The 12,160-nt window shown below is 32.0% G+C and overlaps 1 protein-coding gene across 1 annotated transcript in view; it reads right to left on the minus strand.

Moving 5' to 3' along the window:
- LOC144450760 (nuclear receptor subfamily 1 group D member 2-like) overlaps positions 1-12,016 on the minus strand; it is a 68,385-nt gene extending 56,369 nt beyond the window's left edge. The window contains exons 1-2 of the mRNA XM_078141470.1: positions 11,881-12,016; positions 10,842-11,176 (exon numbers count right to left, since the gene is read on the minus strand). Coding sequence (XP_077997596.1) covers positions 10,842-11,076 — 235 coding nt within the window. The 5' untranslated portion in view covers positions 11,077-11,176; positions 11,881-12,016. The remainder of the gene's footprint in view (positions 1-10,841; positions 11,177-11,880) is intronic.
- Between the last annotated feature and the right edge of the window lie 144 nt (positions 12,017-12,160).

The raw sequence follows: 12,160 nt of genomic DNA on the forward strand, positions 1-12,160 counted from the left end.
TGGTTGTCATAACAGCACCTTGAGTTACTAATCTTGAATAAAAGTAACATTGAATAGTAGTATTAGCTCTCCAGTATATGAGTAACAAACTAACCCCATTTAGATCATGTTTTGTCCACAATTGTACATAAATGTCAACTAACTTTTTGTAACAATACACATTCATAAGACATTCACATGTCCACACACACCAAATTTATTACCAAGTCACCAGCTGCTCACTGTTGTCATGGATTTTCATAGAGGAATCACTGCATTTAAGTTTGACAATAACCCCCACAAAGTTAGGGGCCTTTAAACCCCTATCTCGCCTTTAACTATATTATATCAGGGGTTTCATAACACAATATTACATGCTACCAAAAATTGCCTAAATGATCTTTAAGAATTTTCAGTTGTTCTATAAATAGCACATTGCCATTATATTCTGTCTCCTTAAAAATCTATAAGGATTGACTACTTGCTAAGGGTAGTAAAAGTGGCAATAAAATTGTGAGTGTGAGTGTCTAGTTCAGGTTTTCCATTGTTTTCCAAATGGTCTCTGTGTTGTTTATTTCTTCCTATCAGATGTATAGCCATTACAGATTGGAAGAACAGTTTTATATTGTCTTTTTAAGTTGATGTCAGTTTCTGCAATCACTATTTCTCATAAGACTTAACAATTTTTACAATTTTTTTTCTTGAATACGTAAATAAAGTTTAGCTTCAGTCGGGTAACTGGAACAAAACAATTATTTTTTTTAGACCTAACCTGCATATACACTAGGTTATCACAAAGTGTCAAATCTGAGCACAGCCCATAAAGTAAACAGGCTAGTCTTCTTAACTAGTAACTTTTTTTCAAGAAATATGTTAGGGTAACCATGATTCAGTCATGCTATTCATATCCAAATGGCTAGACTCCCTAGCTTGATCCCAATCCAAACTATTTTTAGCTATGACCCCCTAGCTTGATCCCAATATGTATATATTATACCATCAATACTTCACCCTTTATGTTAACTGCCACTGTTGCTTTAAACTGCCACAATGTTGCTTTATCTCTGATATACCCTGAATTGAATTAGCAGCTGCAGGCCAAGTCCTGAATAAATGACAGCTGGGGTAGACTTAATTATCCTCCAGGTTACGAGAGATTTCACCATACACTGACCTTAAAAGTAAAGTCTGGGTTGTTCATTCACAGTAGGAAGTAGGTCAATTTAATGACCTTTGGGGGCGTAACAATTCCAGTTTTAAAACTATTGTTTAAATTTGTTTTTCCCACCATATATGCAAACTTTCAGAGAAATGGATAAAACGAATATTATACAAACTTGCATTTTTTTCAGCCAATTACTTTATAATGTCAACTGTTTTCAATGTAATGAGAAAACTGTTGAAGGTTCCTTTTCACATGTTTTAACTCCTTTGTCACTTTGAATGTTCACACCTTTCAACATTAGATCAATTGTTCTGAATTGATCTTTTTTACACAACAGTCAGCCACATCTTTGGCAAACTTTTCAATCTGTAAGACCACAGGTCAAAATCTCTTTTCAGGACTTAATATATCAGCCAGCCATTTGAAATGCTTAGGCTTTCCAATTGTGAGATGACCACCGTTGTAATCCCACAGGATAAAGTACTCACTTGATTGCTTTGTGTATGGCTGGAAAGTACATCCATTATATAAAGTTGAGCTGAATGTCTGGCGACTAGATGTTAGAGTTCACTTGTACATATAAATTCAAAGTAGTCATGTGACCTAATGATTACAAACCTTTACACTGAAGTAAAGCACTTTGTGTATTTGTCACACTCATTTATAACATTCATATCAAAGTTGGTGTAATGTACACCCATTCATTTACTTTGATTATAATAAGCCTAGCATGTGGCCGTTCTAACAGTCAAGTAGTAAAAATGTTTTCTGCTAATGAATACCAGACAGATTACAGTGAATGATAGTTGACACAACCACATTTGTATCAATGAGAGCTAGACAATGTTTTATGACATCTATGTTTACACTCTAGTCAATGATTATTTACTTACTTTGCACTGCTAACATTGTTTACACTCTAGTCAATGACTATTTACTTACTTTGCACTGCTAACATTGTTTACACTCTAGTCAATGACTATATACTTACTTTGCACTGCTAACATTGTTTACACTCTAGTCAATGACTATATACTTACTTTGCACTGCTAACATTGTTTACACTCTAGTCAATGACTATATACTTACTTTGCACTGCTAACATTGTTTACACTCTAGTCAATGACTATATACTTACTTTGCACTGCTAACATTGTTTACACTCTAGTCAATGACTATATACTTACTTTGCACTGCTAACATTGTTTACACTCTAGTCAATGACTATTTACTTACTTTGCACTGCTAACATTGTTTACACTCTAGTCAATGACTATATACTTACTTTACACTGCTAACATTGTTTACACTCTAGTCAATGACTATATACTTACTTTACACTGCTAACATTGTTTACACTCTAGTCAATGACTATTTACTTACTTTACACTGCTAACATTGTTTACACTCTAGTCAATGACTATTTACTTGTTTTTGAATTCTGAAACCATGAACAGTATCATAAGAGTCCCAGCAAATATATATTTTTTTTGTAACTAACAATCAAACTCAGAGTACCCATTTGTTTGCTCCCATAAAGTAAATTATTTTCAACCACATCCAACGAAAAAGAAGAGAAACTTTTCCCAACATAAACTCTTACACATAAACCACTAAGTTTGGCAGTACATGTATATAAATCACCAATATTTAACCACATTCACAGGTGGTGGTGGTGGTGGGGGGGGGGGGGGCTGTTTTTCTTCTTCTCACTTCACTGATGTGATTAACTTCAGCACACAATATGAAAAAACAAAAATATATTTTATGTAGGTCACATGAAATGCACAAAACATGAGTCTCCTATAGACTGTTTGACATCTTTTATTTAAATTATAATATTGATTTATGGCAACATCAATATTATTGATAAACATAGTGTATATTTAAATTAGACAGTCTGTCTAGTAGTTGCTTAATACACTCTTCTTCCCTTTCATATAATTCTGATGTAAAAATATTTACAGAAAATAGTCCCCCCCCCCTGTCACTTTATCTTTCACAGAAAATATACACTTTAACCCCACAAAAATGAAAATAATATTTGACAACATAACACAAATCGCCTGTCAAATTGAACATGCAGACATTATATCAACACAGAATTAATTTCACATACATGTTCCTAACGCTGTGTTTATACACCAGGAATGTTTTCAAATATAGCCTTTTCAAGAATATTGTTTTCATTCCATAATTGTGTTTTCATGTATTTGCACGATAGGTGGCAAACATATTTTTTACCATGAAACATTTTTAGGAAACAAATGGAAAACAATGCGTGTCAACATAACCACACAGGGTTGAAAAAATATTGTATTAAAAACAATTTATTTTCAGTAGCATTTTCAAATCATTGCATTTTTATCAGCAGTTTTGGCATCTCCATGGAAACGTGAGTTGTAAACACAACAACAATAATGTGTTTGAAAGATGCATTGCGACCTAAGGAACAAATGTTCTACAAATTAATAATAATTAAAAGATTAAAAAATGAACAGATGAGGAATATTACATGTGTTTATTACCAAATGATACGTGTATGTGTGTGTGTGTGTGTGTGTGTGTGTGTGTGTGTGTGTGTGTGTGTGTGTGCGCATGCGCATGTATGTTTTGTTTGCTTTTTGTTGTTTTGATTGTTTAGGGTTTCTCTTTGTTTAATTATGGGATGGAATTTCAACATATATAATATTGATATTTTGTAGAATTCAGGGCAATAGTAAATCTCATATGAAAAAGGGATAATGTCAACATGTGCAAGTGCTTCAAAGGAAAAGCTCTCCCCAGCTGAGTCTTGACAAAAACCATTCCAAACTCTGTCCAAGGAACCAGAACATAAGAATAACAACAGATAACATATTTGTATATTTATGTACAATGTCTATCAAAATATTAGATGTAAAAAGTTTTTGCAGCTGTTGCTACCGTTTCTGAATGGATCCATACAATTTAAAATGATCAATTCTAGGAAATATCTATATGTTGTCGTGTAATACAAACAATATATTTCGATGTGGATTACGTGGAATTATTAAATTCATATACACTACCTTAAGAAGGGGAACATTCACTGCTAACATTTGATGTGGATTATGTAGAATTATTAAATTCATATACACTACCTTAAGAAGGGGAACATTCACTGCTAACATTTGATGTGGATTATGTAGAATTATTAAATTCATATACACTACCTTAAGAAGGGGAACATTCACTGCTAACATTTGATGTGGATTATGTAGAATTATTAAATTCATATACACTACCTTAAGAAGGGGAACATTCACTGCTAACATTTGATGTGGATTATGTAGAATTATTAAATTCATATACACTACCTTAAGAAGGGGAACATTCACTGCTAACATTCGATGTGGATTATTTAGAATTATTAAATTCATATACACTACCATGAAAGAAGGGGAACATGCACTGCTAACCAGCTAAAAACAACATGTGACATGAATTACAATTAGTGAGGTACATGAATGCATCGTTACCTCGTTTTCACATATTATGAAAGGCATACCATATTGATGGAGTGACATAATGGAATTCTAATGTTTTTTTTCACTGTTGTCATAACCAAGTCTCATATTCAGTAAAAATAATGAAAAAAATGAAAAATTTTCATGTAATGTTTTATCACTCTAAAAATAACATTGAGACATTTAGGTTACACTTGTTTTCTTGGAATTTGATGTTGAACACAAAACTGTCACTTGATGTTTATTATTAAGAGAAAGTGTTATTTCATGTTGTTTTGAATTTTACATTTAATATGTATAGAATTTAGTGTCATTCCATGTTCTTTATTTGAATTTTACATTTTAAAATATCATTTTACAAAGTATTATTTTATGCTGTTTATTTGAATTTTACATTTAAAATATCATTTTACAAAGTGTCATTCCATGTTGTTTATTTGAATTTTACATTTAAAATATCATTTTACTAAGAGTCATTCCATGTTGTTTATTTGAATTTTACATTTAAAATATCATTCACAAAGTGTCATTTCATGTTGTTTATTTGTTGAAAAAGTGTAATTTGATGTTTAGGGTTTTTTTATTTTAAAATGTTGAATAGAAAGTGTAAGTTGGTGTCGTTTATTTGGAATTTTACATTTAAAATGTTAAGTACGAGAATGATATTCATTTTACATTTAGTGAACCAAAAAACAAATCATCACTAAATATTTCACTTTAGAATCCGCACCGGAATACGTGAAATACTCTTTAACTCCCTAAAAAAAATTGTTTCTGCATCACTTAAATATCCCTGCATCAGTCTTTTTGTTGTGTTTTCCAGCCCATGCAGTCTGCAGATCCATGGGGAAACACAAAAATAACCCTCCCTACTTCAGTGAAGACAACTTCAGTGCCAATCATGAACAAGCAAATGACATCTGCCCCACATACACACTTGCTCTAAAGTACTAAATAAAAAGAACAGTAACTGCCATAAATAGTGGACTGACAGGTTTGTTGAGAATTTAAAAAAATATATATTTTAGACAAACTGTCCTGACCAGAAACAATTCTTTTTTTTTCTTGGCCTAATGTACATATGATTATTTTTATATATGATATTTATTATGTCTCTAGGCATCCCTTACTAGAGTCATGACATGACTTATATGTTTATCTAGAGGAATCCAGCTCAAGAAAAAACTTATCACTTCAGATCAATGTCTTAATACTGTCATATCAAGTAATGAAATTCAGTGATGCACGAATTATTTTATAAAATGTTAATGTCAGTTGATATATTCTTTATTCTCGATCAAGATGTGAATTTTAACAACAGATACTATTTTGATTTCAAGTGAATTTTATCAAGTTTATATTTAAGTTCATATCTATAAATCATACTGGGTGATGAAATTCAATGCTGTTAGAATTATTTTAGAAGTTGAAGTTGTTGACGTCATTTTTTTTTGATATATTCTTTCAGCAGATACCATTTTGATTTCAAATGAATTTTATCAAGTTTATATCTGTTCATATCTATAAATCTTCATATTAGGTGTTACAATTCAATGATGTAGGCATAATTTTAGATGCTGTTAAAGTAAGTTGATACATTGTTATTTTCTCTGTATCATGATGTGTCTATGGATGATGGACGCCATTTTGATTTCAATGAATTTTACGGAGTGTTGTACATCATTTCAACAAACCTGTTCAAATCAGTACGTGACATATATGAATGTATCCAATTACAAAAATTGCAACGAATACCATTTTGATTCCAATGAATTTTAGATTTTTTTGTATTTTTGTGATGAATTTCAGACTTTTATTGCATCATTTCTGAAATATTTAAAATCAGCTGTTCAATTCAAGTGTGTAAAAACATATTATAAATGATTTAACTCACTTGAAATTACATCCAATTTAACAATGGGCACCATTTTTTAGGAAACTAACCACACATCTTTCTTCTGGTAACAATAAGAACTAGTTAGATTTTGCTAAACATCTATGAATAATAATGATACATTTGCATAATTAATGATTTTCAGTAATTAGACTATATCTACTGAGTGCAAGCTTCAAATTTTATACAATTTCATACATACATTTGTGATACTAAAGTGCATATGTCCTGGAAATATTCAAAAAATTTTAGAATTAATATCATTTCTGTAAATCACAAATTATAGTAGTGTGAAATATGATGAATGGATCTGATGCAAGAAAAATTACACCGAATTTGCATATCAAGTCATGCTAGTAATGAAGTATTCACACAAGTGTGTTATTTGGATATACATAATGAATGGAAGGCAATTTTCCACAAGAAAGTACTCTCAATGTAGAGTTTCCTGTAAACAGATTGTGCAGTATATCAAGAGGCTATGAGAGCATGGAAAACATTTATTATCAAATTGATGATTGTAATGTTGACTACATACATCATTACAATCAATGCCAAACTACAAATAAAGTCGAGAGAAATATAAGTGGTACATAGAACTATAAATATTACTTTGAGACCCTTTTTTGATTACTTTTTCTACCATCACAAGTTTCATTTGGTAAATTACACAGCTATTCACTATAATCAATCTGAGTTTACCTTCATTTTTTATCAAAATAAATCAATTTTTGCTTCAAAACAGTCTGAAATCTAGTACACAGAACTAAAAGTACAAGTTTGTGGCATTTTAATCACTTTTCCAATCAATACAGTTTTCATTAAATATATTACCTGGATATCATTTCGATCGTTTTTTATCAAAACAAATCAATTTTTGGTTTCAAATCAGTCTAACTAGTACACCGAACTAAAGGTACAACTTTGTTGCATTTAATCACTTTTTCCATCAATACAGAATTTGATTTTACAACAGTCAGTTACCTGGATATACTTTTGATTGTCAAAAAAAACATTGTTTGGCTTCAAAGCAGTCATAAAACTTGTACATCCAACTAAAAGTACCACTTTGTGGCATTTAATCATATTTTCCATCAACAGGTTTCAGTTGATACATTACAAGACAGCAAGTTATTCTAATCAACCTGGGTTTACCTTCATTTTTTTATAAAATAAATCAACTTCAAAACAGACAACCAGTTACTAGAATGAGAAGTATAACTTCATGATATTTAATCACAAAGTATATGTAAATTGTAATCATATTAATATAACTCTGAACTTTGACCCTGTTAATAGAGTATCATTAGAACAGCAACAACCTGTTGTTGGTTCTATTTACATATTACCATGGTAACAAAGGATTCACACTGTTACTCAAATCCCATCTTTATAATATGACACTTCCCTTTTGACCAAACTTTCATTTACAAAAAAATGACATCATTATTTGGGAGTCCGCTTTTATTCAGCTATTACAGCTCTTTTCCCAGAAGCAAGTCTAAGCTATTAGTATTAACCCTTTCATTCCTACAGACGACAACGGTATAATTAGAAACTTGATTTTAAGCACATCTTCTAAAATTTAAGAATATTACTCCATCGAGAAGTAATATTTCTTAAATTCTGATCTAAAATAAAGTTTATCTTTTTCCAAAAATTACGAAGAAACAAGAATTTTTGTTAAAAAATTATGGCTGGAAAATTTCTAGTCCTGAAAGGGTTAAACAAACTATCAAGATCAGTGAGTCTGATCACAAGGGTTCATGTTGAGATAGACATCATAAAGATAACAAACAAACATCACTTACACTGTGTGGGCTCTATATAAACAGTAACACCATATATACTACTACACAAGGTATACTCTGTTGACGTTCAAACAAAATCCATGGTTAGCAGCCAGTGAAAGTTGGTAGAATCTCAAAGTTTAACAAATAAATACTCTATTCCCATACTACATGTACTAAAACTGCAATCAATATACTGAAACAGTTATCCTGCATTTTTGGGTCAATTTTAGGACTTTCATAAGGACTCTGTATGTGAGTATGTGTTTAAACTTTAACAGATTATAATTGGTAACACTTGTACATAGAATCACAATGCAATTTTTTCAAAGTCTCCAAAATCAGAACTACTTTTAAATTTTAACCAGGGGTGAACAAATTATTTAGTGAACTGGTGGTCTCCGGACCAGTGACTTAAAAAATCCAGTGGTCCTACTGAAAGAAGTAGTGATCCCAGGTCCCACTATGTGAATCCTTCCCATGAATCTGTATATTCAGGCATGCATAAATTTGACCATTTGACTGCACATGCAATATTCTAGGAATTCCCAGCAACATATTTCTCTATAATTGCTAGCCACAGAAAGTTAATTAAGCAAACTCAATGACTTTATTTCCATATATCAAGTCATTTCCTATCAATTTTCATATTATTTTTTAATTAATTTAATACTCTGAATTATTCACTTTTTGAGATTCGTTTTATTTTTTTATACTTCGTCTTGATTGTTGTTGTTGTTATTTTTTCCTTTTAAAGTTGTTCTTTTTGTTGACATAATGCCGCTGCAAAAATTCTGTTTTTACCTTTTTGATCAATTTTTAAGTCAATTTTTAAGCTGTTTGTTCTTTTTATTGATTATTTTTTCTTGGAAATGCCCTGAGCACTGTCATCGATATATGGTATAATAATGTAAATATTCATGAAGTATTTAATGATTATGATTATGACTGTTATTACATTACACTGTTACCCTAATCATAATCCAGTACAACTTTTATATATCACACAATAATTAGTGGATGACAAAAAAATTAAAGTACAGGAATTCATTACATTGCAACAGCTGTTGTCAAGTTAAGCACTTGAAAATTCAACAGCTGGTTCACTGGAATCAATGAACTAATACACCGTCAACTGCACTCTTTACACCGTATCTCAGGGCTTGCATGAACAGTTTATCAATAACTTGCTAACATTAACATTACCAGGGCAATTATTGTCACAAGTACAATGTACCATTTCCTATTACTACATAACCATTTGTACAAACTTGGCATACAATAAAAAAATAGTGTATATAAAATTATACAAAAGCATGCCGCCAGACACCACCTATATTAATTTATGTGTATACACATACAGTACACACATGTGAGCAATGACAAACAAAGAGAGACAATACATCAATTGATTGATTGATAAATATGGTCATATACTATACTCTCAATTGTCAGTCATTGAAGCAACTATACATCAATTGATTGATAAATATGGTCATATACTATACTCTCAATTGTCAGTCATTGAAGCAACTATACATCAATTGATTGATAAATATGGTCATATACTATACTCTCAATTGTCAGTCATTGAAGCAACTATACATCAATAGATTGATAAATATGGTCATATACTATACTCTCAATTGTCAGTCATTGAAGCAACTATACATCAATTGATTGATAAATATGGTCATATACTATACTCTCAATTGTCAATCATTGCAGCGACTATAATTTTTTTGAAGTACAACAAACTACTTAAGAATATCACATTGTCTTGTAACATAAAAAAAACACATATACGTATTTCTTTTCCATATTATTTTTGTATGCATTAAAAGCTGATAATCCATCTCTACTGGCAATATGTTTTTCACTTGTGGGCAGCTATAAACCTGTATCACAGGAGATTAAAACTGAGGACAGGCACAAAAGGTGTGATATACATAGGTATAGTGCAGGACTGACATGTTACTGAACATTACATAAGAATCACCTACTGAAATGGACAACTTGACATAGTTTTATTTACAAATGTAAACACACACACATGTACGTACGTACATACGTACGTACATACATACATACGTACATAACATACATACATACATACATACATACATACATACATACATACATACATACATACATACCGCATACATACATACATACATACATACATACATACATACATACATACATACATACATACATACATACATACATACATACATACATACATACATACATACACACACACACACACACACACACATACATACATACATACATACATACATACATACATACATACATACATACATACATACACACACACGTACGTACACACACACACAATCTATACATAAACATACATGCACATGTATACACAATAACAACAACAACAGTGAACTATAAAGAACAAATATACAGTGGTCTGATCGAGATTCAGAACAATTTTGATACAAGTGCATATCTTCTGTAGCATACAAATCAACTACTCAAATAGCATATAGTCCTACCTTTTGGCCTTGTCTTCTGAGATTTTGAACAGTCTGGAAGTGATTTTGACATGATGGATGTCCCTTCTGATGGTGACTTTTGTTGCGATGTTGATGGTGACAAGGCGCTGTGATTGTGACGAGGTGACGTCATTGTACTTTGAGTCGGTGAAAGGGATGGGGATGACTCCGTTGAATTCATTGTAGAGGTAGGAGTACGAGTAGAACTGAAAGGTAGTCCGATCTGACTCGACATGATCACCGGAGCCGTGCTCTGATTCAAATATATCGTTCTTATACACGGTATATACTAGCAGACGGTGTCTTGTATATTACTGTAAAGTCCATTGAATGACCTAAATACGAAGATTGAAAATAAAATTTGTGTTCATCTTGCAGTGGGTTAAATTCGTGATGTTCGAATCGAATGCGTTGTCGGGAGTGCTTACACTCATAGGTGGTTGTTTACGAAGTTTTGCTAAAACGGAGAACACGTATTGACACACATAATATAAGGTCGAACCCACCCACCATGCAACGTTTTAAACGTAAACGGTCACGTCATTATCTGAACTGTGTCGTCTAGACCCACAGACCCGGTCCGCAGCCACGTTTGAACGATATGTTTTAACTAATAACACAAAATATAAATGCCATAAATAAACACTCGCTGCTAGACAGTGGCTTAAAATCACATTTTCAAATCAGGGTTAAACCAACTCTAAAATAAAAACTGTGATGTTAACAAGTAACAATGTGTACATAAATCTGGACAGTTGATACACTGCGTGTCCACCGACCATATAATTATGAAAAGGCGCCGCAAAAGGCGTATGGTAAGCCGTGCCGATCGTAAATAAATTTGCAGAGTTGGTGAAGGAAGCAGCTACATTACTATTATGTTGTTTATCGTGTTTGGTACGCCATAAATTCACCTGAATACCTGTACGCAACAATATGACAAACGTAATTATGTTAAAATTAGTTCAATAGCATGAATAAGGTCACCTCAGGTCACCATGTTCCCATCGTCAACAACAAACACACTGACTGAACTTACCATCAATAGTTGAATATAGTTAGGTGCGATTTGTAAGCTTTTATCGTAATCTCGTTGTCAGCTGTCCCATTCATGAAAACTATATTTGATATGATGAGATATCCAAAAAACGGAAAGGGGTTTTGGATTTCACCAGGAACACACACACGAGTGCACTAAAACATGGAACATGGCGTATATCGTCCTTACTCAAGGTCAGCATGGCTGCCTATCGACCACCTGGGGGCGCGTGTACACATCCTACTCGTTTTGCATAATACTTGACAAATGATGTATACGT

The sequence above is a fragment of the Glandiceps talaboti genome, chromosome 20 (assembly GCF_964340395.1).
Source record: "Glandiceps talaboti chromosome 20, keGlaTala1.1, whole genome shotgun sequence".
Lineage (NCBI taxonomy): Eukaryota > Metazoa > Hemichordata > Enteropneusta > Spengelidae > Glandiceps > Glandiceps talaboti.